At 38.0% G+C, this 26,731-nt stretch overlaps 1 protein-coding gene across 2 annotated transcripts in view; it reads right to left on the bottom strand.

Annotated features, from left to right (window-relative positions):
- The window catches only part of HERC3 (HECT and RLD domain containing E3 ubiquitin protein ligase 3), a 124,058-nt gene that overhangs the window by 55,429 nt on the left and 41,898 nt on the right, over positions 1-26,731 (bottom strand). For both annotated transcript variants that reach the window (XM_023195425.2, XM_023195426.3), the window contains 2 exons: positions 5,103-5,262; positions 572-648 (listed from right to left, as the gene is read on the bottom strand). In XM_023195425.2, the coding sequence (XP_023051193.1) occupies positions 572-648; positions 5,103-5,262 (237 nt within the window). The remainder of the gene's footprint in view (positions 1-571; positions 649-5,102; positions 5,263-26,731) is intronic.

Raw genomic sequence — 26,731 nt, 5'->3', positions numbered from 1 at the left:
CACTGCCCTTCAAAGGCTATTAAAATTTATACACAGAAAATATTAAATCTATAAGTAAATTCAATTTCAAACAGGCCAATTACCAGGCTTAAGCAAGATCAACTAGTTCTGACCATACTAAGACTATGAGACCCAAGACTTCAGGAGGTCCAGCTACGACCACTTGGTCTGCTCTGCAGATAATCAAGCAGGACACAGAAATGCAGATTTATTTAGGTTTCTCCAACTCCTTTTTCATTTATTTGGGAGCTTGATAGTGGAATGTAGCTTGAGAGTTGGCTGTCGCTAAGAAAAATCAATCTTCTCCATGCTCAGAACACCTAGGTATGGTCCTGCCCCCTGCTCATCTTCCCCTGTGAAAGTTGGAGCAGCAATGATGACCACGTACTTCATCATCCACACCCTGAGAAAAGGATGAGCTATGCAAAGCCCATCTGAGAACTGTCACTGTCCAACAGCAATGCATAGACCCTAACCAGTTAATTCAAAGTTTTGAGTTAGATAATATCACACAAAAACACAAACTTTTCAAAATTAACATAGCATTAGCATATGTTTAATGTTACTTTACCAGCTGCAAGAGCCAAGCAATGCCAGTTGCCACAGGAAACTTGTAATATTGTTTGCTGGTTCAGCTTTTGTATTAACCTAAAACAGAAAAGGCTTTCTTTTTCAGATAGATATTCACACACAAACACAATTATCAGAAATATTCCCAACTAAATAAAATATCAATAATAAATAACATCATCTTGCCTAAAAGTCTTTTTAAGGCCAGGCACAGTGGCTCACACCTGTAATCTCAGCACTTTGGGAGGTCGAGACGGGCTTATCACCTGAGGTCAGGAGTTCAAGACCAGCCTGGCAAATATGGTGAAACCCCATCTCTACTAAAAATACAAAAAAAAAATAGCCAGGCATTGTGGCATATGCCTGTAATCCCAGCTACTCGGTAGGCTGAGGCAGGAAAATTGCTTAAACCTGGGAGGCAGAAGTTGCAGTGAGCCAAGATTGCACCACTGCGATCCAGCCTGAGCAACAAAGAGAGACTCTGTTCCCTGTCCCACCCCCTCAAAAAAAAACTCTTTTTAAAATCAAATATATAATCTTACATGACATAATTCTATTAGGTCTTTCATCAGCCTCCTCTCTCTTAGGTAGTTACTGTTTAAAACAACAACAACAAAAAAAACACTTTTGCATTTAGACCCATTGCCACAATCCTCCATTATTTCTCACCTTGTCTTCTTCAATTCAGGGCCAAATGGAAAGAGCTACAGAAGAAAGATCCTAAGAATATGGTTGGTGTCTATGTGGCTTTCAAAATAACAGAAATGCCGCCATGCAAAATAAGTGAAATGTCAATTTCACTTCTGGGTATACACATACAACATGGTACACACACACAACAGAATATTAATCAGCCTTAAAAGGGAAGGAAGGTCTGACACATGCTTTTGACATGGATGAACCTAGAGGACATTATGCTAAATGAAATGAGCCAGTCGCAAAAAGCTGAAACTGTATGATTCCACTTATATGAAGTATCTATTGCAGTCAAATTCACAGAAATCAATTTTGCGAGATAAAAAAGTTCTAGAGGCCAGGCGCGGTGGCTCATCACTGTAATCTCACCACTTTGGGAGGCCAAGACGAAAGAATCACTTGAAGCCAGGAATTCAAGATTAGCCTGGGCAACAAATCAAGACCCTGTTTCTACAGAAACTATCAAAAGCAGCTGGGTGCAGTGCCATGAGCCTGCATTCCTAGCTACTTGGAAGCCTGAGGTGGGAGGATCATCTGAGTCCAGGAGTTCGAGGCAGTGAGCTGGGATCACACCACCACACTCCAGCCTCAATTACAGACAGAGTGAGACCCTGTCTCAAAAAAAAAAAGGTAAGAAAAAAGAAAGTTCTAGGGATTGGTTATACAACAACGTGAACATATTTAACACTACTGAGCTACACATTTAAAAATAGTTAAGATGGTAAATTTTACGTTATGTGTATTTTACCACAATTAAGAAAAATAATAAGAGCCATGTCTCCAAAACCCGAACCTCCTAAGATGATAAAGAGGAGGGTCACATGATTTCTTTTCAAATCTTACTCCCCTGCTTGTTCATGTGAAAGAGAGAACAGCACCTATTTCAGAGTTGTAGCGAGAATTAAATGAAAAATTCCAGTTAAAGTGCTTGGCACTACCCAAGAAAGTTGGGCACCCTGGGAATACCTCCTGCTCTCTATTTTAATAGTTGGCAAGTTATCATGTTCATCTTCCCTAAGTGTATTGTGCCATGGAAACTAAGGGGTCGGATGGATACCCCTTGGAAGAGGGGTATCTTTGAAGACAGATATCCTCTGGGGGAGAGGACAGAGGATTATTTAGATCGACACTTAGATAATGCTTTTGTTCATGTTTTATTTTCTCAGATATAAAAATTTAAAATAGAGTTCACAAACACATTTAGTGTTTAGTACCAAATATAAATGAACCTTTTTTATTCTTATAACTGCAGATTCATGTGCAATTGTAAGAAATAATATAAAGAGATCCCTCATATACTTTGTCCAGTTTCCCCTAATGCTAACATTTTGCAAAATTACGTATAATATTATAACCAGGATATTGAGGATATTAACATTAATACAATCTACCAATCACATTCGTATTTCTCCAGTTTTACTTGTACTCATTTCTGGGTATTAATTTTATCGTGTAAGTGTATCCACTCTGCCACAGTCATGATACCAAACAGTTCCAACACCATGAGAATTCCTCGTATTAAACTTTTATAACTACTCCTCCCCTTCCCCTGTTCCTAACCCCTGGCAACCACTTATCTATCCTCCACTGAGAAAATGTTGTTATTTTTAAAATGCTATATAAATGAAATCGTACAGTAGGTAATCTTTTGGGAGTGGCTTTTTTCACTCAGACTAATTCCCTGGATATTCACCCAAGTTGTGTTAATCAATAGTTTATAGAACAGCACTATTTTCTAAAATTGAAAAATGCATTACTGCCTAAGAGACCCATGTTTCTCAGGTTGCTATATAGCAACAACCCTTTTTCCTATCAAGTTTACACTCAAATTCCCCATCACCATTACTCTTGTCACAATCAGTTGTAGAAAAGAAGCAGGTCAAAAGAACAAAGATAGATAATAGAGACATTGTACCCTTGAGGTGGGGAAGAAGGGGTTCACACAGTGCAAGCACATACTGTATTTTACCTACTTGTCTCCTTCCGTCCTCCCCACAACTCTATAAGGTACACAGTAAGTAATTCCATTTTTAAGTTAGGAAACTGAGGCTTAGAAAAGTTAAACAACCTGCCCAAGGTCATTCACCTTAGAAGTAAAAGAGCCAGTATTAGAATCCAAGGCTTGTTTGACATCAAAGCTATGTTACTTTCCACAATACAAAGGTATAAATTAAAGAATTTATTTCAATTAACTTACAATAAAAAAACTATATACAAACCAAAGTCTTGGAAGTCATCCATAATTTGAACATAACTAATGAATATTAACCTACTACTGTAGCATAGATTACTTCATTTTTCAAAATGAAATGCCATTAAAAACCTTAATTGTGTTTTGGTCATCAACAAATGAAATATTTTTGCCATTAATGTTATGAACATCTTCCCTAATATTACACACAACATAACATCTAGCACTTCTTTTTTCTTACTGCCACTCTTCCTCTACCCACAAAATTAAATTAATTTTTGGAAGAAATGAATCTAAGACACTACCTGTCCTAAATCAGGAAATGAATCAAATCACTCTTACCTCCATGTTCTTATTTAACACAACTTTTTATTAAAGAGACAAAAATCTAAGAAGGGCAAGAAAGAAGAGGAAGAAGAATATGCTATCCTTTAAAGGGGACAATAATTAGGCAGAGGAGGAGAGGCCACTAACTAAATTTGCGCTGAGTGATGTATGTGACAGGCACTCCTAGCAATGGTGATGCTAAAATAAATCATCCAATTATCCTGCCATTAATAGCTCACATCTTCGTAGTAAAAACAGATATTAAATCAACAATTACAAAGAATGTGTTCCACAGTAGTGGTATGTGGAACATTTGTAGCATCAAGGAGTGAGAATTAAATAAAAGAAATAAAACGGGCCGGGCACGGTGGCTCAAGCCTGTAATCCCAGCACTTTGGGAGGCCGAGACGAGCGGATCACGAGGTCAGGAGATCAAGACCATCCTGGCTAACACGGTGAAACCCCGTCTCTACTAAAAATACAAAAAACTAGCCGGGCAAGGTGGCGGGCGCCTGTAGTCCCAGCTACTCGGGAGGCTGAGGCGGGAGAATGGCGTAAACCCGGGAGGCGGAGCTTGCAGTGAGCTGAGATCTGGCCACTGCACTCCAGCCTGGGCGACAGAGCCAGACTCCGCCGTCTCAAAAAAAAAAAAAGAAAAAAAAAGAAATAAAATGGCAGCTCTTTGATCATTAAGAACTTTCAACAAACTGAGACACCACCACTAAAAAGTCCATCTGAAAGTAACTACAATATTTGGGATGTTCTCTTAGTGGCAACTATTAGATACTTAGCTAAATCATCTAAGGTTCAGATTTAAGTAAATCTTTAAGAGACTCAAAACCTACTGTATTGATATTTTTGCATTAAAGAATCTATGTATATCTGGTATTTTAGCTGTTTGTAATGCTTAAGGTGATTTAGCCTATCATTAGAGTAACAGGTCAGCCTTGTGATTCTATTTTAAAGTACTTAATTGAGTAATTCAGACTTGCAATTTTCAGTCGAAGGTTAATAAGCCTACAATGTGAAAGATGTCTTTTTTATTCAAACATTTATCAATTGCCAGGCACTCAGCAAGCAACCAGGCTACTAGAATAAATAAAGTACAGTTCCCAACTGACTCACATTTTTGAACCAGAGACAGACACTTCTATAAATAATTGCAACTTTTGTGAGAAGTGTTTTAATAGTATAAGGCACAGGAGTGGCACAAAGGAAATAGCAATTAAATGAAGAAAACAGAAGAAAAACAAGGAGTCTAACAAATCAACAGCAGGAAATAGTATTTAAAACGACTGACATTTGAAAACCTTCTTACCTGGGCACTGCCACAGAATCCTCAGTAGTCATGAGTCCTAGCTGACCATCACTCCCTGCACCCCAAGAAAACAGCTGGCCTCGGTCACTGAGGGCCAGACTGTGGGACTCGCCACATGCCACATGAATGATATGCTGATCTGCCAGAGCTCCAATTTGTTCTGAAAGAGACAAATTGGAGGAGGAAAATGTACAACCCAGAAACAGGAATACTGCTACCATTACACAGGATTATCTTCCTGGGCAGTTTTATTTTTTTAACAAGAACCACTTAATCTGAATATTTATAGAGATTATAAATTTCACATATTTCTAAACTCTATCGATTTACATTTGGAGACCCTGGGTAACATACATAACTATAGTAGCACACACATCCCAGATGTTCCCTGAACCTAAACACATGAGCCTGGTGTTTCTCTATCCAAGCAGAAGCCTGTACTATTTGGAGATGTTCCATCCAAGAGGTCTAAATATTGAGCGGAAATGAAACATATTCCTAAAAGTAGCGGGAGTGAGCGAAACCCTGCCTGGAACAATGAGACCCTCTCCCCCCACACACAAACACACCCAGAATTCTAAACAGCTTTCTCCTCTCAGTTCTGGAACCCAGTCTTGTATGTATACAGTGAGGAAATAGAAGGATCTCTCTCTGGGAAAACTGGTCCAAAAGACAAGACCCACAGATAGTGACATTTGTGCGTTCCTCAATGAAATGTCCAGCTTCCCATCAGTCAACAAGAATCACCCACACACACACAGCTCCACTCACATTTTAGTACCTCACCCTTAAATGTAAAAGGCCAGACAAGGATCACCCTATGTGTGAGGAAAACTTAAACATGAAAAGCAAACAGCCACATAAATAGAAGGAAATGAACTCTGAAAAAACAGATCATGCAGGGAGCAAAGTTTCTTAAAAGTCTTTTGAGAAATCAAAGAAGATATTTCCACTCATGAACTAGACAGTGCTATAGGAAAGCATTATTCAAAAAACAAACAAACAGAAATATCTTGGAAACCAAAAATGTGGTACCATAAATTAAAAAAAAAAAAAACCTTCAAAAGCAGGATTGAACGTTAGAAATGAAATTTTCTAGGAAATAGAAGAAAAAGGCAAAGAGAAAATCAGAAGAGGAAAAAAGATAAGAAATTAGAAGATTGTTCCAAGAGGTCGAATATCCAGAAAGAATGGAGAAGACACACGATAAAAATATTTCAAAAAAAAAAATCACAAGAAAATTTCACACTGCAAGGATCTATTAAGTACCTAGAATAATGATCAACAAAATATCTACTGTAGAACCCTTCAGCTTGAAATTTCAGAATAACAAGAAAGAGTCTAAAAGTTTCTAGAAAAGAACATGTTTATATACAATAGAACAGGGATCAGAATGGCATCATACTTCTCAGAAGCAACACCAAAAACTGTAAGACAATGGAGCGATGCCCTCACAGTTCTGAAGGAAAGTAACATTCAAGCAAGAATTCAATACCCAACCAACTGTGAATGATACGTGAGGCAAGGGGAGTAAAAGGGCAGTTTTGGAGCATGTAAAGCTCTCAAAATACTTTACCTTCCATACTGCTTCTCTCAGAAAGCTACTGGAAGATATGCCTCCAAAACAAGAACTCAGGATTCAGGAACCAGGAATCTTACACAGACAGGAAGGAGGTTAGAAACCTTTCTAGACAGCTATGTAGCATGCCTACAAAGCAAAGGTGGAGGGATGTCTCCAAGGTGAAAAAGAAAACACTATTTAAAGCATTATGAGCATTTAGAGCATTATGAGTTTTATAATTCTACCAGAGATACAGAGGTTACTGTGGAAAAAAAAAATTAAAGTCATTAACTTCAGGAAAAACTAAATGATTTATGAGAAAGAAAAGTAATCATGGTACATGCAATCATAATAACTGAACAAAAAAACTTTCTATAGTTAACAATTGTCAAATTTTATTTAAAAGATTAACTATTTGGGGAAGGACGAGTGTCTGGTGGTGAGGAAGAGGAAAGGGTGGGTAGAGAATATAACAGAACTCTAATCTTTGCCAGTGTGAAGTTTCCAGATTATGTCCAATATTGAAAAAAATCAAGAAATAATATTATAAGCATGTTATTTAGAAACATAAAGGTAAGCAGCAAAAAGAAAAAAAAAAAGCTAAAGAGTTGAAATGACAGGGAGTGAGATTCAAGATAAGGACAGGTGAGGCCTGCAGGGAACTGTTATTTAACCTAAACACAGTTTTCATAAATATATTCCTTCAAAACAGTAACACTTTTTTAACTGAAAATATGCTCATGGCAGAGAAAGTACCATAATAAACAGAAGGATTCTGGAAAGATTCTGTAATTCATGTTGTTCCCATTGTCCATCTTCTTTAACTTCTGCTCACTACTTACTTCCCAACTCAGCCTTGCACCAGGCACAAAGTATAGTCCTATCTTTACCTTGCAAAAATGTAAGAAATGCTATCAAAGGAGCCCAGGTGGCTCAGACTCCACTCTAACCAAATTTCCACCTCATTCCAATTTCAAGACTTGGAAGGCTTTTCTGTTCTCTAGGCCTGGGACCTAGCCTGATGCCTTATTCATGACTGAGGCCTGTCTCTTGGTACCTAACCTTCCTGGTACCTTACCTGTCTGAATGTTAGTATATGGCCTAACATAACACTAATAAGTTTCCCCACTATCCTGACACTGTGGCTCTGATCTGTCTGCCGTTTTCTTTCCCTCAGTCTCTCAATAGCATCCCTCTCTTGATCTTGTCTTTACTACAGCTGAGTAGCCTCAAAAGGGAACATCTGGATTCCCATGACCATTGACTCCCAGTCACGTCAATCTCTAGGCAAACCAATTCCTGTCCCATCACTCACCAACCCCACCTGGGCTCCTTTGATAGCATTCCTTACATTTTTGCAAGGTAAAGGACTATTCTTTGTGCCTGGTGCAAGGCTGAGTTGGGAAGTAGTGAGCAGAGGTTAAAGAAGCTAGACAATGGGAACAACAGGAAATCCAGCTACCCTCACCACAACAATAAAACCTGTAGCCACAAAGGCAGAAATACTGTTCGGCAATCAAATGTTGATGGAGAACCAAACCACTGGTTACACAAGTCTAACTTATTCTATTTCTTCGAGCCAGAAAACTGTGCTCGTCTAATTTAGACTGGAGATCTGTCACTGTGGAACTATAATCCCTCTTCTAGAACCTACCCCCTAGGTCAGCCCAGTGTGCTGATGAATGCCTCATTCACTCCTCTCTCTGAATACACCCCTGCCCCACTTGGGAACATTCAGGCTGCAGTGCCCTCTGATTCATTTTCACATGCAGTCTCTTCTGATTCATTCCGTCAAGACTATACACTATATTTTCCAAATCATGATGGAACCTCAACCCACACATTAAAATAACTAAACACACTGAAGAAGCATTTGGTATTTCTTGAGGATAAAAGTATACTTTTTCTCTGAACCTTTCACAGCAACATTTTAAAGTTTTTAAAAGTCTTTAGTAATGTTTCCAGTTCTGAACAAGTCATGGTAGGTAGGGCAGCACAGTGGCCAATGTGGAGTGCTGCTTACAGCAAGTCAGCAGTTCAGCTGGACTTGTATTATTAGGGTTAGTTCTACTTAGCTCTTGAGCCCATCATAATTTTTTAATGTTTTTTGAGTTAATGGTAAATTTGTCATTTAACCACCAAAAGATGATAACTGAGAAGGATGATATGAGTCTAGGAGGTAAATGGATGATGCAGATTCTTAAGCCTTGCAACAACCCTGTGAGGCAAGGGTACCACAGCTGTCCTCAGCTCAGAAAGAGGATGTAATTTGGCCAAGGCTCACAACTAATGATTGGTGGAACTGGGATGGACACCAGGTCTGTCTGACTTCAAAACCCATTATACTTAACTAAGCTATATTGTCTTTCCTCGTGGAAGAGAATTAGATAGATTTTAAATTGGTAAAAGTAACCTATAAAGTGAATACCCCACTTATGGATAATGGAAAACTAACTTTTCCCTCATTGTCTGTTCATATGAGAAACACATCCTGTGACTTACAGTTAATAATATCAGCAGCTGGGTAGAAAGGACAGTAGTTCCCCCTTATCTGAGGTTTTGCTTTCCAGAGTTTCAGTAACCTGCGATCAGTGCAGTGCAAAAATACTAAGTGGAAATTTCCAGAAATAAGCAATTCATAAGTTTTAAACTGTACACCATTCTGAGTCGTGTGATGAAATCTCTTGCTGTCCCGCTCTGCCTGGAACATGAATCATCCCTTTGTCCAGCATATCCATGCTGTATATGCCCCCTGCCTGTTAGTCCCTTAGTAGCTGCCTCCGTTATCAGATTGCAAAAGCGTAGTATATATAGCTTTTGGTACTATCCAAGGTTTCAGGTATCTAATGGGGGTCTTGGAACACATCCCCTGCAGATAAGGAGGGACTACTATATACAGTATATACAAAATTAGTGATTAAAAGTTGGCACTAAGTTTTTTAACAAAACTATAATAAAATAAATGTAATCAGTTTATAGTACAAATAAGGTTAAACTTTCACCACTTAGATGTCTCCTTTCTGCTTTTCCCCAAATCATCAACTCTACAATTATACTTTTCTTTAGTAGCAGAAAACAAGACAGAGACATACTGTAGGAAATCCAGCTCTTCGCCCTACCATTCTACACATTCTAAGTCCTCACATTCACCGTAACTCTTGATTTCCTGTTAGCACTGAACTCTTACTCTCCTGCATATCTTTCCTCCTGCTGCTACACTCTGCTCTCCTGACTACTTTTTCTCCAAAGTACTATCAACCCAGTCTGTGGGGTCCAAAAGACTTTTACTGAAAGTCTAGGTGTTGGAGATACACTGTATCTCAGCAAACCACTCAAAACAAAATATTATACATCCAAGTTCCTCTGCAGTTCCCAACACAGAAGATGGCCTGGTATCTAATTTTCATCCTAGAGTCTCCCCGCCTCCCACAATATGACTAAGCTCTTTCCCTCATTTTCTTTCTGTATCTGAAAGGTCCTTTTCCAAAGCCATATTCCAATTTCTTTCTTAATTAATTACTTTGGTCTAAACATTTTGGGGTATCTGGACTATTTCCATAAGAGGTATTCTATCTTGCTTCTGGGCCAAGGCACTGAAACCAGAGTCTGCTTTAAAAAAATTTTAATTATCATAGAATAAACTTGACCTTTTTTGGTGTATAAGTCTATGAATTCAAACACATGTAACTACCACCACAATCAAGATACAGAACAGTCCCATCACCTCAAAAATGGTCTTCATGCTATTCCTTATAGTCACACTCTCTCCTCATCCTTAACGCCTGACAACCAACAATCTGTTTTCTCTCACTATAGTTTTGGGTTTTTTATACAATCATGTAAATGGAATCATATAGTATCTAACCCTTTGAAACTGGATTGTTTTACTCATAATGCCTCTGAGATTCAACTAAGTGGTTGCATGTATCAACAGTTTGTTCCTTTTACTGGTGAGGAGTATTCCACTGTATAATGGATGAACTACAGAGCACTGTTCCCAGTTTTTAGTGATTATAAATAGAGATGCAATGAACATCATATACAGCTTATAATATGACAATAAGTTTTCCTAACACTGGAGTAAATATCCAGGTATGAGATTGCTGTATCATGTGGTAAATATATGTTTATTAAAAAAAAATAATAACCCTGCCAAATTATTTTCCAGAAAGGCCACACCATTTTGCATTAACACCAGCAATTAATGAGAGTTCCAGTTGCTCTGCATCCTTGTCAACGCTTGCTATTATCAGTACTTAATTTTACCCATTCTAACAAGTATAATGGTATTTCATCATGGTTTTAATTTGCATTTCCCTTGTGGCTAAAGATGTCAAACATCTTTTCATGTGCTTATTTGCCATCTATCCTTTCTGGATAAATGTCTGTTAGAAGTTCTTGCCAATTTTTAAAATTAAATGTTTATTTCACTATTGTTGAGTTGTTTTTAAATATATTCTGGATACAAATCCTTTGTCAGATACATGATTTGCAAATAATTTCTCCCAGTCTGTAGACTGTCTTTTCATTCTCTTAACATGCTCATAGATGAGTCTACTTTAACAACTTTTTCCTTTATGGATTATGTTTTTGGTGTCATGTCTAAGAACTCTCTGCCTAACCTCAGGTTATGAAGAATTTCTCCTCTGCTTTCTTCTGAAAGCTTTATTGTCTCACATTTTACATTGAGATCTATGATTCATTTTTAGTTAATTGTTTTAAAAAGGTATGAGATTCAGATCAAGGTTCTTTTTTTTTTAAGATATAAATCTCCAAGTGTTCCACAACCCTTTGCTAAAAACAACTAACAAAATCCTTTCTATATGGAATCCCTTTTACATTTCTATCAAAAGTCAATTAACGGTATTTGTGTGGATATATTTCTGGGCTTTATTCTGTTCCATTGGACTGCGTCTACACCTCTGTCAGTACCACATATCCTGGATTACTATACCTCTATAGTAAGCCTTAAAATCAGATGATTCCTTCAACTTTATTCTTATTTTTCAAGACTGCTTCAGGTATTCTAGATCCTTTACCTTCCCATACAAGCTTTATAATCAGCTTGTCTATATCTACATAAAAAAACAATCCTACTGAATTTTAGCTGAGATTGTGTTAAATCTATAAGTCAACTTGAGAAGAACTGAAATATTTACTATAATTCGTTAAGGGTCTTAATCCAGGAACACAATACATCTCTCCAGTTACAGAGGTCTTTGATTTCTTCTACCAGACTTTTGTAGTTTTCAGCATATAGATCTTATATATGTTTTGTTAAAGTTATGCCTAAGTATTTTATTTGTTTGGAACTATTATAAATTGTATTTTTTATTCCAGTTTCCAATTACATATTGTTAATATATAGAAATAGTTGATTTTTGTGTATTGACCTTGAATTATACAAATTGAACTAATATTTTTTTTAATTTTCAATATAGACATTGCAATTTTTAATAGAAATAATTTTTTTCTGAGAATAGAGACAGTTTTTTTTCTTCCTTCCCAATTTGTTTGCTTCCCCCCATCACCACCCCCCCCCCCCTCCTTATTCTTTCCTTATTACACTGGCTAGAACTTCTAGTATGATGTTAAATAGCAGTAGTGAGAGTGACATCCTTGCCATGTTCAATGGTCTGAATGTTTGAATCCCCCAAAACGTATGCTGAAATCACCCCCAAGGTGATGGTGCCAGGTAGTGCAGCCTTTTGAGAAGTGACAAGGTCATGAGGGCAAAGCCCTCATGGTTGAGATTAGCGTCCTTATAAAAAGAGACGATAGAGGGCTAGCTAGCCCCTTTCACTATATGAGGACAGAGCTAAAAAGGTGCCATCTATGAGATGACAGTGCTCAGCAGACACCAAATCTGTTGGCATGTTGGCCTTGAACTTTCCAGCCTCCAGAACTGTAAGAATAAATGTTTGTTCTTTATAAGCCAACAAGTTTGTGGTATTTTTGTTATAGCACCCCAAATGAACTGAAAGAATGCAATCTTTCAACACTGTTTGACATAGCTATAAGATTTGCTGGTAGATGTCCTTCATCAGGTTGAAAAAGTTTCCTTCTACTTCTAGTGTGTTCCTCATGAGAGTTCTTACCATAAATGGATGCTGCATAATATCAAATTCTGTTTTCGGTATCAACTGACATAACCATGTGAGTTTCTTCTTTAGATTGTTTTTCCTATTGTTTAAAGGAGATTTTATTTAATCAGTGTTATTTCTTATTTAAATGCTCGATAACATTTGGCAGAGACACCATGTGAGTCTAGAGATTTTTTTTTTTTTTTTTTTTTTTTTTTTTTTTGAGACGGTCTCTCTCTGTTGCCCAGGCTGGAGTGCAGTGGTGTGATCTCGGCTCACTGCAACCTCCACCTCCTGGGTTCAAGCAATTCTCCTGCCTCAGCCTCCTGAGTAGCAGAGATTACAGGCATGCACCACCATGCCCAAGTTAATTTTTTGTATTTTTAGTACAGATGGAGTTTCACTAAAAATACAATATGTTGGCCAGCCTGGTCTTGAACTCCTGGCCTCAAGTGACCTGCCCAACTCGGCCTCCCAAAGTGCTGGGATTACAGGCATGAGCACTGTGCCCGGCCAAGGGGAACTTCTTTTTAAGGCTTTAAACCATGAATTCCATTCTTTATAGTTATAGATAACCTATTCAGACTATCTATTGTATCTTGGGTGAGTTTTTGATAGTTTGTGGTTTTGGAAGAATTGTCCATTTGATCTATGCTGTTAAATTTATACTGAGAGAATGTTTTCAGGTTCCATTACAAAGCTTTTAATGTCTGCAGGGCCTGCAGGGTAATAATATTCTCTGTTTCACTGATACTGGTAACTTACATCTTCTTTTTTTTCTCTTTGACTTTCTTGCTAAAGGTTTATCATTTTATTGATCTTTTCAAAGAGCTAGCTTTTGGTTCCATTGATTTTCTCTATTGTTCTTCTATTTTCAATAACACTGATTTCTACTTTCATCGTTATAATTTTTCCTTGTACTTACCTTTCATTTATTATGCTCTCAATATTTTTCTCACTTCACAACTGAAGGCTTAAATTATTGATTGAATACTTTTATTTATAAATAAGCTTTTAATGCCATAAAGTTCTCTCTAAGCACTGCTTTAAGCTACGTTCCACAAATTTTGATATACCGTATTGTCATTTTCATTCAGTTCAAAGTATTTTCAAATTTCCCTTGAGACTTCCTCTTTGACCCATTGATTATTTATAAGGCTGCTGCTTAATTTTAATCTAAGAGTTTGAAAACTTTCCTGCTATTTTTCTGTTATTAATTTCTTGTTGAATTACAGCATAGTGAGAGAACATACTTTAAATTATTGCATTCCTTTAAATTTTGTTCAGGTTTGTGTTATGACTCAAAATATGGTCCATCTTGGTGAATGTTCTATAGGCAGTTGAAAAAAGTGTGTATTCTGCTGTTGGATAGAATGTTCGATAAATATCAATCATATCTAGTCCATTTGATAGTGCACTTCTATATCCTTGCTGATGTTCTATCTATTAGTTCTATTTATCACAAAAAAGAGTAAAAAGTTTCCAAATATAATTTTAGATTTGTCTATTTTTCCTTTTATTTCTGTAAGTTTTTATTTCAACGATTTTGAAGCTCAGTTTATAGGTATATACACTTTTGGGATTCCTATGTTTTCTTGGTGGTGAACTGACCTTGTTTACTTATTTTTTTCCTTTAAGTTCCAGGATACATGTGTGGAATGGGCAGGTTTATTATACAGGTATACATGTGCCATGGTGGTTTGCTGCACCTATCAACCTGTCACTTGTTTTAAGCCCCACATGTATTACCTATTTGTCCTGATGCTCTCCCTCCCCTCGCTCCCCACCAAAAGGCCCCAGTGTGTGTTGTTCCCCTCCCTGTGTCCATGCGTTCTCATTGTTCAACTCCCACTTATGACTGAGAACATGTGGTGTTTGGTTATCTGTTTCTGTGTTAGTTTGCTGAGAATGATGGCTTCCAGCTTCGTCAATGTCCTGGCAAAGGACATGATCTCATTCTTTTTATGGCTGCATAGGATTCCATGGTGTATATGCACCACATTTTCTTTTTCCAGTCTATCACTGATGCACATTTGGGTTGGTTCCATGTCTTTGGTATTGCAAATACTGCTGCAATAAACATACGTGTGTATCTGTCTTTATAGTAGAATGATTTGTATTCCTTTGGTATACACCCAGTAATGGAATTGCTGGGTCAAATGATATTTCTGGTTCTAGATCCTTGAGAAATCACCACACTGTCTTCCACAATAATTGAACTAATTTACACTCCCACCAACAGTGTAAAAGGGTTTCTATTTCTCTGCAACCTCGCCAGCATCTATTGTTTCTCAACTTTTTAAGTAATCGCCATTCTGACTGGTGTGAGATGGTATCTCATTGTGGTTTTGATCTGCATTTCTCTGATGATCAGCGATGTTGAGCTTTTTTTCATATGTTTGTTGGCTGCATAATGTCTTCCTTATTGAATTGTTTGTTCGTATCTTTTGCCCACTTTTTGATGGGGTTTTTTTTTCTTGTAAATTTGTTTAAGTTCCTTGTAGATTCTGGATATTATACCTTTGTCAGATGGGTAGACTGCAAATATTTTCTTCCATTTGGTAGGTTGCCTGTTCACTCATGAGTTTCTTTTGCTGTACAGAAGCTCTTTAGTTTAATTAGATCCCATTTGTCAATTTTGGCTTTTGTTGCAATTGCTTTTGGCATTTTTGTCATGAAGTCCTTCCCCATGACTATATCCTGAATGGTACTGCCTGGGTTTTCCTCTAGTGTTTTTATGGTTTGGGGTTTTACATTTAAGTCTTTAATTCATCTTGAGTTAATTTTTGTATAAGGTGTAGGGAAGAGGTCCAGTTTCAGTTTACTGTATATGCTAGCCAGTTTTCCCAGCACCATTTATTAAATAGAAAATCCTTTCCCCATTGCTTTTTGTCAGGTTTGTCAAAGATCATATGGTTGTAGATGTGTGGTGTTATTTCTGAGGTCGTTATTCTGTTCCATTGGTCTATAGTCTGTTTTGGTACTAGTACCATGCTGTTTTGGTTACTGTAGCCTTGTAGTGTAGTTTGAAGTCAGGTAGCATGATGCCTCCAGCTTTGTTCTTTCTGCTTAGAATTGCCTTGACTATGTGGGCTCCCTTTTGGTTTCATATGGATTTTAAAGTAGTTTTTTCTAAATCTGTGAAGAATTTTACTGATAGTTTGATGGGAATAGCACTGAATCTATAAATTACTTTGGGCAGTATGACCATTTTCATGATACTGATTCTTCCTATCCATAAGGATGGAATGTTTTTCCATTTGTTTGTGTCCTATCTTATTTTCTAGAGAAGTGGTTTGTAGTTCTCCTTGAAGAGGTCCTTTATGTCCCTTGTTAGCTGTATTCCCAGGCATTTTATTCTTTTTGTAACAACTGTGAATGGGAGTTCATTCATTATTTGGCTCTCTGCTTTTCCACTGCTGTTGTATAGGAATGCTTGTGATTTTTGCACATTGATTTTGTACCCTGAGACTTTGCCCAAGTTGCTTATCAGTTTAAGGAGTTTTGGGGTTGAGATGATGGGGTTTTCTAAATATAGTATCATGTCATCTGTAAACAAAGACAATTTGACTTCCTCTCTTATTTGAATATCCTTTATTTCTTTCTCTTGATTGATTGCCCTGACCAGAACTTCCAATACTATGTTAAATAGGAGTGGTAAAAGATGGCATCCTTGTCTTGTGCCAGTTTTCAAAGGGAATGCTTCCAGCTTCTGCCCATTCAGTATGATACTAGCTGTGAGTTTGTGACAAATAGCTCTTATTATTTTGAGATATGTTCCATCAATATCTAGTTTATTGAGAGTTTTTCACATGAGGGGACGTTGAATTTTATCAAAGGCTTTTTCTGCATCTATTGAGATAATCGTGTAGTTTTATCATTGGCTCTGTTTATGCGATGGATTACGTTTATTGATTTGCATATGGTGAACCAGCCTTGCATCCCAGGATGAAGCAGGCTTGATCGTGGTGGATAAGCTTTTTGATATGCTGCTGGATTCGGTTTGCCATGATTTTATTGAGAATTTTCACATTGATGTTCATCAGGGATACTGGCCTGAAATTTTCTTTATTTGTTGTGTCTCTGCCAGGTTTTGGTATCAGAACGATGCTAGCCTCATAAAATTAGTTAGGGAGGAGTCCCTCCTTTTCAATTGTTTAGAATAGTTTCTGAAGGAATGATACCAGCTCCTCTTTGTACCTCTGGTAGAATTCAGCTGTGAATCTCTCTGGTCTTGGACTTTGTTTGGTTAGTAGGGTATTTATTACTGATTCAATTTCAGAACTTGTTATCGGTCTATTCAGGGATTCAAATTCTTCCTGCTTTAGTCTTGGGAGGGTGTATGCATCCAGGAATCTGTCCATTTCTTCCAGATTTTCTAGTTTATTTGCAGAGGTGTTAACAGTATTCTCTGATAGTAGTTTGTATTTCTGTGGGATCAGTGGTGATACCTCTTTTATCATTTTTAGTGTCTATTTGATTCTTCTCTCCTTTCTTCTTTATTAGTCTAGCTAGTGGTCAATTTTATTAATTTTTTTAAAAAACCCAGCTCCTGGATTCAGCGATTTTTTTGAAGGGTTTTTCAAGTCTCTATCTCCTTGAGTTCTGCTCTGATCTTAGTTATTTCTTGTCTCCTGCTAGCTTTTGGATTTGTTTGCTCTTGCTTCTCTAGCTCTTTTGGTTGTGGTTAGGGTGTTGACTTGAGATCTTTCTAGCTTTCTGATGTGGGCATTTAGTGCTATAAATTTCCCTCTTAACACTGCCTTCTTTAGCTGTGTCCCAGAGATTTTGGTACATTGCTTCTTTGTTCTCATTGATTTCAAATAACTTCTTTATTTCTGCCTTAATTTCATTATTTACCCAGGAGTCATTCAGGAGCAGGTTGCTCAATTTCCATGTAGTTGTGTGGCTTTTTGTTTGTTTTTGAGATGGGGTCTCACTCTGTCGCCCAGGCTGGAGTGCAGTGGTGCAATCTCGGCTCACTGCAATCTCTGCCTCCCGGGTTCAAGCAATTCTCCTGCCTCAGCCTCCTGAGTAGCTGGGACTACAGGCACACACAGCCACACCTGGCTAATTTTTGTATTTGAGTAGAGATGGGGTTTTGCTGTGTTGCTCAGGCTGGTCACAAACTCCTGAGCTCAGGCAATGCACCCACCTTGGCCTCACAAAGTGCTGGAATTACAGGCGTGAGCCACTGCACCTGGCCAGTTGTGTGATTTTGAGTGAGTTTCTTAATTCTGATTTCTAATTTGATTGCACTGTGGTCTGAAAGACTGTTAGGATTTCAGTTATTTTGCATTTGCTGAGGTGTGTTTTACTTCCAATTATGTGGTCGATTTTAGAGTAAGTGCCATGTGGCACTGAGAAGAATGTATACTCTGCTGTTTTGGGGTGGAGAGTTCTGTAGATACCTATTAGGTCCACTAGATCCAGAGCTCAGTTCAAGTCCTGAATATCCTTGTTAATTTTCTGTCTCATTGATCTAACATTGACAGTAGGGTGTTAAGTTCTCCCACTATTATTGTGTGGGAGTCTAAGTCTCTTTGTAGGTCTCTAAGAACTTGTTTTATGAATCTGGGTGCTCCCATACTGGGTGCATATATATTTAGGACAGTTAGTTCTTCTTGTTGAATTGATCCCTTTACCATTATGTAATGCCCTTTGTCTTTTTTGATCTTGATTGGTTCAAAGTCTGTTCTGTCAGAGATGAGGATTGCAACCCCCGCTTTTTTCCACTTTCCATTTGCTGGAAATGTTTTCTTCCTGCCTTTTATTTTGAGCCTATGTGTGTCTTTGCACATGAGATGGGTCTCTTGCATACAGCACACCAATGGGTCTTGACTCTATCCAATTTGCCAGTCTATGTCTTTTAATTGGGGCATTTAGCCCATTTACATTTAAGGTTAATATTGTTATGTGTGAATTTGATCCTGTCATCATGATGGTAGCTGGTTATTTTGCACACTAATTGATGCCGTTTCTTCATAGTGTCATTAGTCTTTATATTTTCATGTGCTTTGCAGTGGCTGGTACTGGATTTTCCTTTCCACATTTAGTGCTTCCTTCAGAAGCTCTTGTAAGGCAGGCCTGGTGGTGATGAATTCCCTCAGCATTTGCTTATCTGAAAATGATTTTATTTCTCCTTAGCTTATGAATCTTAATTTGGCCAGATATGAAATTCTGGGTTGAAAACTGTTTTCTTTAAAAATTTTGAATATTGACCCCCACTCTCTTCTGGCTTGTAGGGTTTCTGCTTAGAGGTCTGCTGTTAGTCTAGTGGGCTTCCCTTTGTAGGTGACGTGGCCTTTCTCACTGGCTGCCCTTAACATTTTTTCCTTTTGACCTTGGTGAATCTGATGATTATGTGTCTTGGAGTTGATCTTCTCATAGAGTATCTTAGTGGAGTTCTCTATATTTCCTAATTTGAATGTTGTTCTGTCTTGCTAGGTTAAGAAAGTTCTCCTGGATAATATCCTGAAGTGTGTTTTCCAACTTGGTTCCATTCTCCCTGTCTTTCAGGTACTCCAATCAGTCCTAGGTTCGGTCTTTTTACATAATCCCATATTTCTAGGAGGTTTTTTTCATTCCTTTTTGCTCTTTTTTCTCTAATCTTGTCTGCCTGCTTTATTTCAGCAAGAGAGTCTTCCATCTCTGATATTCTTTCTTCTGCTTGACCCAGTCAGCTATTGATACTTGTGTATGCTTCATGAAGTTCTTGCACTGCATTTTTCAGCTCCATCAGGTTGTTTATGTTCCTCTTTAAACTGGCTATTCTAGTTAGCAACTCTTTAATCTTTTATCAAGGTTCTTAGCTTCTTTGCATTGGGTTAGAACATGCTGCTTTACCTCAGCAAAGTTTGTTGTTACCCACCTTCTGAAGCCTATTTTTGTCAATTCATGCATCTCACCCTCCGTACAGTTCTACGCCCTTGCTGGGGAGGTGTTGTGATCATTTAGAGAAGAGGCACTCTGCCTTTTGGGTTTTCAGCATTTTTTCATTGATTCTTTCTCATCCTCATGAGTTTGTCTAGTTTCGATCTTTGAGCCTGCTGACCCTTGGATGAGGTTTTTGTGGGGACTTTTTTGTTGAAGCTGTTGCTGCTGCTTTCTGTTTGTTGGTTTTTCTTTCAATAGTCAGATCCCTCTTCTGCAGGGCTGCTGCAGTTTGCTGGGCATTCACTTCAGGCCCTATTCATCTGGTTCACTCCTGTGTCTGGAAATGTCACTTGAGGAGACTGTAGAAGAGCGGAGATGGGTGCCTGCTCCTTCCTCTGGGATCTCTGACCTCGAGGGGCACTGACCTGATGCCAGTAGGGATGCTCCTATATAGGATGTCTGACAACCCCTGTTGTGGGGGGTGGGGTCTCACCCAGTTGGGTGGCACTGGAAGCAGGGCGCATTTAATAAAGCACTTTGGCTATCCCTTGGTGGAGGGGGTGTGCTGTGCTAGGGGAAAACTCACTCATCTGGGCTATCCAGATTTCTTAGTGCTTGCAGGAGGAAAGACTAAGTCTGCTGGTCCACAGAGACTATGGCCACCCCTCCCGCTAGGGGTTCAGGCCCAGGGAGATCAGAGTTCTGTCCCTTAGCCCTTGGTTGGAGATGGAGTTCCTGCAAGAAGGCCCTGAAGCTGTAGTGTTGGCTGCTGCCCCTCCGGCAAGGAGTTCAGGTGGCTCAGACAGCAGGCAGCCACAGCAGTGGTGATGGCTGTCCCTTCCCCTGGAGATTTGGCTAGCTTAGGCCAATTCTAGCCCAGTGAGAATGTGCATGGCTCTGTGGTTTTTGACCCAAGGCCCCAGTGGCATGGGCTCACAAGTGGGATCTCCTGATCTGTGGGTTGCACAGTTCCGTGGAAAAAGCACAGTTTCCAAGGCTGGGTAGCACACTCACTAACCACCTTCCTTGGCTGGGGGTGGGGGCTCCCCCGCCCCATGTGGCTCTCAGGTGGGCTGCTGCACCACACTGGTCTTCCTTCCTCTACGCGGGTCATGCCAACTGCCTAGTCAGTCCTAAAGACGAAACCTGGATACCTCGGTTGCCAGTGCAGGATTGATACACTGTTTTGGATCTTTTCCATGGGAGCCTCCAATCGCTGCTGCTTCCAGTCGACCATCTTGGCCCCAAGCCCCTTGAATTGACCATTTAATCATTATGTAACATTTCTCTGTATTCCTGGTCATTTTCGTTGCCTACTTTAAGCTTTACTCACTAAACGTTAATTCTGGTTAATGTTTGCATAATATATGCTTTTTATTATTTTACTTTTAACAATCTTCCTATATGGTTGTTTTTGAAGTCAATTTCTTACGCACAGTAATTTGCTGGGGTTTTTTAGAGTCTAATAGGATAATCTCTGTATTTGAGTTGTTTAGTTTAGACTATTTCTATTTAATATAATCATTGCTATATTTGGATTTTTACCTACTTTGTTATTGTTTTATTTCCTCTGTTTCTCATTGGTCTACTTCCTCTCTCTTGCCTTCTTTTGTGTTAAATAATTTTAGTATTCCATTTTAATGTATCTATTGTTTTCTACTATATTACTTTGTGTAGTTTTTTAAGTGATTGTTCCAGGAATTACAATATCAATAATTATCTTTTCAGAGCTTACTTAGAATCAACATTTTACAATGCAAAATATATTACAAAGAAGAAACCCTACCACCATATAGGTTACTTTACCATCCCCCCTTTAAGTTACAGTAATCTTAAATATGCTTTGAACCATAAAATATACATTAAAGAACTCAAAAGTCTATTATATTCCCAGATAAATCTGCTATTTCTGTTGCTCTTCTTCATTCCTGATGTGCCACTATTCCTTCTGATATCATTTCTCTTCTGTCTGAAAAACTTCCTTTTGTTATTATTTAGTACAGGCCTGCTAGTTGAATTCTCTGAGTTTTCCTTCACCTAAAACTGCCTTTGTTTCACCTTCATTTATAAAGGCTATTTTTGCTGGATACAGAATTCTAAGTTTGCAATTCTCTTCTCTCTATGCTCTGCTATGCCACTTCCTTATGGCCTCCAGGGTTTCTGGTGTGAAATCCACAGTCTTCTGAATTATTGTTTCCTTATATGTAATGTGTTTTTTTCTCTGGGCTTTCAAGTATTTTCTTTGTCTTAATTTTTAGAAGTTTGATTATGATGTGTCTGAATGCAGGTTTCCTTGGGTTTATCTTGCTTGGGTTCACTAAGCTTCTAGAATTTGTAGGCTTATGTCTTCTGCCAACTTGGAAACTTTCCATTTTATTATTTTTGCACTACATCCTTTGTCCTCTCCAGCTGGGACTCTAAAGACATGAATATTAGCCTTTTTGTTCTTGTTCCACAGGTCCCCGAAACTCTGTTCATTTGTTTTCCCATCTTTATTATCTCTGTCATTCAGACTGCATAAATTATACGGATCTATCTTCAACTTCTTTGATTCTTTACTCTGCCATCTCTGTTCTGCTACTGAGGCCATGCAGTGAGCTTCTCATTTTAGTTATGGTATTTGGTTCTTCTTCACATCATCTATTTCTTGCCTGAGAACTTTGTTTCTCCATTTGTTTCACAAGTATTTGGGCCAGCTTGTTGAAATATTTGTATACCAGATGCTTTAAAGTTTGTCAGATAATTCCAACATCTAGATTACCCCACATTGGCATCCATCGTCTCTTCCCATGCAAGTTGAAATTTTCCTGGTTTTTCCTATGCTGAGTAATTTTGGATTGTACCATGAACATTTTGGATATTACGTTACAAGATTCTGGGTCTTCTGGGAATGTTAACAATTTTTAGTTTTCAAAAGCTTTACACTGCTTTTCAGATGTGTGCCCTGTGTACACACCACAGAGCGGCCAGTCTGAGTGGTTATCTATCTCTTAGTTCAGCTCTCAAGATCATTTATATGCTAAGTAGAATAATTCCACACAGGCAGAACACAGAGGTGAGCCAAAGAGTTCATGGATAACCACATGGAGTTGCTTTCATGGGCTCTCTGTGATCTCCCAAATACTTCCAGGTTTCTTGGGGTTCCTTTTTAGTCCTCTAGCCTAGGGACTTTTGCAGCTGCACCTGCCTCTAGGGCCAAATGGCAGGAGGATAAGAGGGGAAAAAGTGGTAAACTCACTGCCAGCTTAGTGGTACTTCAAATTCTGGTCTTCTTTCCCAATCTGCCTACCACTATTTGTTTTTCAGAGTTATTAAATAGTTGCTCCAGGCATTCTGTCCAGGTTTTATAGTTGCATACAGTCGAAGACAGGAAGGCATGTACTTATCCATCCTTCCCAGAACTAGAAACTCAGGACCAGATTTTTAAAATAAGACTTTTTTCTCCCTGCTTTGTGTCCTTTTAAATATCAGAGAAAGTCCAAAAACTGTCTTTGTTCAATATGGCTAAATGAAAAAATAAAAGGCACAGCTCTCCCATGAATGTTTCAAAAACTGAATATGAGTTTAATCTTTCTAAATAGTAAAGGGCTAGATTCCTGGAAGTGGAAAGCATCCATGAGCATCTAGTATTTCATTTAAGTTATCTGAACATATCAAACACTCACTTGCTTAATACCAAGTATTACTGATCAACTTCAAACAATCATTAAGCCAAATCTTTCCAACCAAAGAATCAGAGAGAAAGATTCGTTATGATAAGAGTTTAGAGTGGTATTTCTTCTCTTTTCTTTTTTTTTTTTTTTTTTTTTTTTTTGAGACAGAGTATCACTCTGTCACCTAGGCCCTGGAGTGCAGTGGCACAATCTCGGCTCACAGTAACCTCTGTCTCCTGGGTTCAAGCGATTCTCCTGCCTCAGCCTATCAAGTAGCTGGGACTACAGGCACGCACTGCAACGCCTGGCTAATTTTTGTATTTTTAGTAGAGGTGGGGTTTCACCATGTTAGCCAGGCTCGTCCCGAACTCCTGACCTCAAGTGATCTGCTGCCTCAGCTTCCCAAAGTGCTGGGATTACTGTGAGCCACCACACCTGGCCCAAAGTACTATTTCTCAGTTCAGAGAGAGGTGACTTTAACCTTGGCCCTTAATGTATACACACAAAACTCCAAAACAAATTACTATGAAAAATGTTTGAGTATATTTTCTTCTTAAAGCCATAAATCTAAATTTACTATGTATGCTTTCAGATGCAATAAGCTAGATATACTGATGAAGTCAATAATAACATATGGAGCCCTGTCACAGGGAATGGGAGGGGAGAAGACTTTGTAGTTTTGAGTCACTAGCATTCCACTAGTCAGAATAAGATCAGCTGCTGTGACTCAGTTATTTTCCAGGAACTCAGAATTGCCAACCATGGCATAATCTAATGCTTTAAAGATATTCTTAATAAAGAATAAAAATTAGAAAACCACGTATGGGTTCTGATAGAGGAAATCATAAAAACAGAGAGGTCCCCTGCAGTGGTGCTACAGTAGTATATATGATTTTATTATAGTTAAATGCATAAATCCTCCAGGTAATAATTTAAGACTCCTCTAAGAGTACTGAAATCATAAATCTCAGGTGCAAAACACTAATAGTCCCTTTGAAGTTCAGCTCACATGCTATCATGAATGCTTTATCCTTCACAGATCTTTCCTTTTCTGTAAAACTACAGCACCAGCTTCTGTACAACCACAGCCTGCTTGGGTACATACAAGAACTAGAGTGTAAGCTCCAGGAAGGCAGTTTCATATACCCTAATGCAAGCATATAACATTAAAGAAACACCAGAAAACACCTGTTGACTATAAAATATCTGTAATAATCAAAATCAAAATCAATAAAGTCAGGCTTTAAAATCTCTTAAATGACTACCAAAAAAGTCACAGACAAATTCCAGTGCTATAATTCATATTAGAATTATAGCAAAGGAGGGGGGAACACAAACTGTTTCATTTTTAAATCACTGGGGAAGCTCACAGACATTTCAAAGGATCATCATTCTTTACAGGAGAAATGGAGAACAATGGATAAACTAAAACATTTTCCAAGGGTACAATATCAGAGAAGTAACAGAAACAAGACAGATCCATTTAGAAAATAAATTAATCTGTGCTAGATCCACTAACATAAACAGAAGATTTATTCTCACTCAGAATAAAAATCTACCCCTCCCAATTTTAACCACATGCTATACTTAGCCACTGGTACTATTCTGCCTACTTAGAGGTCAAATATTTTAACTTTGGCCTCCTTGGAAGGCAGTCAATACCCATAGACTGACCTAAAAAAGAATAAAAAGCTCTCTATACTAAGTCACAAAATACACACCGAGAAGCTGACATAGTTTAACTGTAAAATCACAACAAAACACTTACCACTCCAATTCTTTACAAAAAGAGGCTATGTAAAAAATCTCTATATTTGACTTTGCATTTAAACTGTTGGTAACAAATATAAAAATTGTCCTTGATTAAATCAAAATATATAGAGATGAGTTTATTAGCCTTTCAAAAAAATAAAGAACTGGAAATTAAAGTTATAATACAAATCCAATCTATTTCTCCCAAAAAAGTTATACCCAATATTAGCATAGTATCTATCAGTACAAACTTTAAGGCTGGCATTTTTATAACATATCACCAGCCTTAGAATTTTGAATGTCCTTTGATCCAGCAGTTGTATTTCTACAAATATATCTTAAAGAAATAATGTACATGCATTGTTATTAACAGGAAAAAAATTAGAAACTAGGATTATATCCTATAAAATGAAATATGCAGTCATTAAAAAGGCTGACACCGATCAGTATGAATATGACCATCACAGAAAAATAATCATGAGATAGTAAGTGGAAAAGTAGGTTATAAAGTGGTATTTTCTGATATGACCTCATTTTTAAAATTACATTACTATTAAAAAAAATACTGGAAAGATATACACCAAAGTGATACCAATGCTGTTTTTGCTCAGGGTGGTAGAATTAAAGAGAATTTTTTATTTGCTTATTTTAGTTTACAGGTATTTAAATTGTGAGTAATAAACATGTATGTATTACTTTTGTAATATGGAATTACTTTTGTTTTTGTTTTTTGTTTTGTTTTGTTTTTGAGGCAGAGTCTCACTCTGTTGAACAGACTGGAGTACAGTGGCGCAATCTCGGCTCACTGCAACCTCCATCTCCCAGGTTCAAGCGAGTCTCGTGCCTCAGTCCCCCAAGTGGTTAGGATTACTGGCACATGTCACCATGTGGCTAATTTTCATATTTTTAGTAAAGACGGGTTTCACCATGTCGGCCAGGCTGATCTCAAATTCTTGGCCACAAGCAATGCAATGCCTTGGCCTCCCAAAGTGCTGGGATTATAGCTGTGAGACACCATGCCCAGCCCTATTTTTAAGGTTTTTGAAAGGACTTCTTACCACTTCCCTCCCCTATTCACAATTTTTTCAACTATTCAGACCACACTCACTCAATGTGATTTAGTAAGAGGTCATTCCCAAGCCTGCAGATTGTTTTTTACTATTTTAAACTGTATGCTATTTTACTAACAATATCACTATAGATTATAATGCAAGACAAGATGCTTCCAGAGGGGCTTGCTAAAGATAGTTAATCCCACTCAATTTTGATTAATATGATAACATTTTATCACAGCAGGCAAAACATCCCTGCACTGGGATCCAACTACTGTACCTCTGAAATTGCAGTCTTCTGTCGATTTTTCTTTTTTTTATTATTATACTTTATGTTCTAGGGTATATGTGTACAATGTGCAGGTTTGTAACATATGTACACATGTGCCATGTTGGTGTGCTGCACCCATTAACTCGTCATTTACACTAGGTATATCTCCTAATGCTATACCTTCCCCAGCCTCCCACCCCACAACAGGCTCCGGTGTGTGATGTTCCCCTCCCTGTGCCCACGTGTTCTCATCTTGAGTTAATTTTTGTATAAGGTGTAAGGAAGGGGTCCAGTTTCAGCTTTCTACTTATGGCTAGCCAGTTTTCCCAGCACCATTTATTAAATAGGGATTCCTTTCCCCATTTCTTGTTTTTGTCAGGT

The sequence above is a fragment of the Piliocolobus tephrosceles genome, chromosome 3 (assembly GCF_002776525.5).
Source record: "Piliocolobus tephrosceles isolate RC106 chromosome 3, ASM277652v3, whole genome shotgun sequence".
Classification (NCBI taxonomy): domain Eukaryota; kingdom Metazoa; phylum Chordata; class Mammalia; order Primates; family Cercopithecidae; genus Piliocolobus; species Piliocolobus tephrosceles.
The sequence above is the reverse complement of the archived record's forward strand: the minus strand, read 5'-3'. Positions and strand labels throughout refer to the sequence as shown.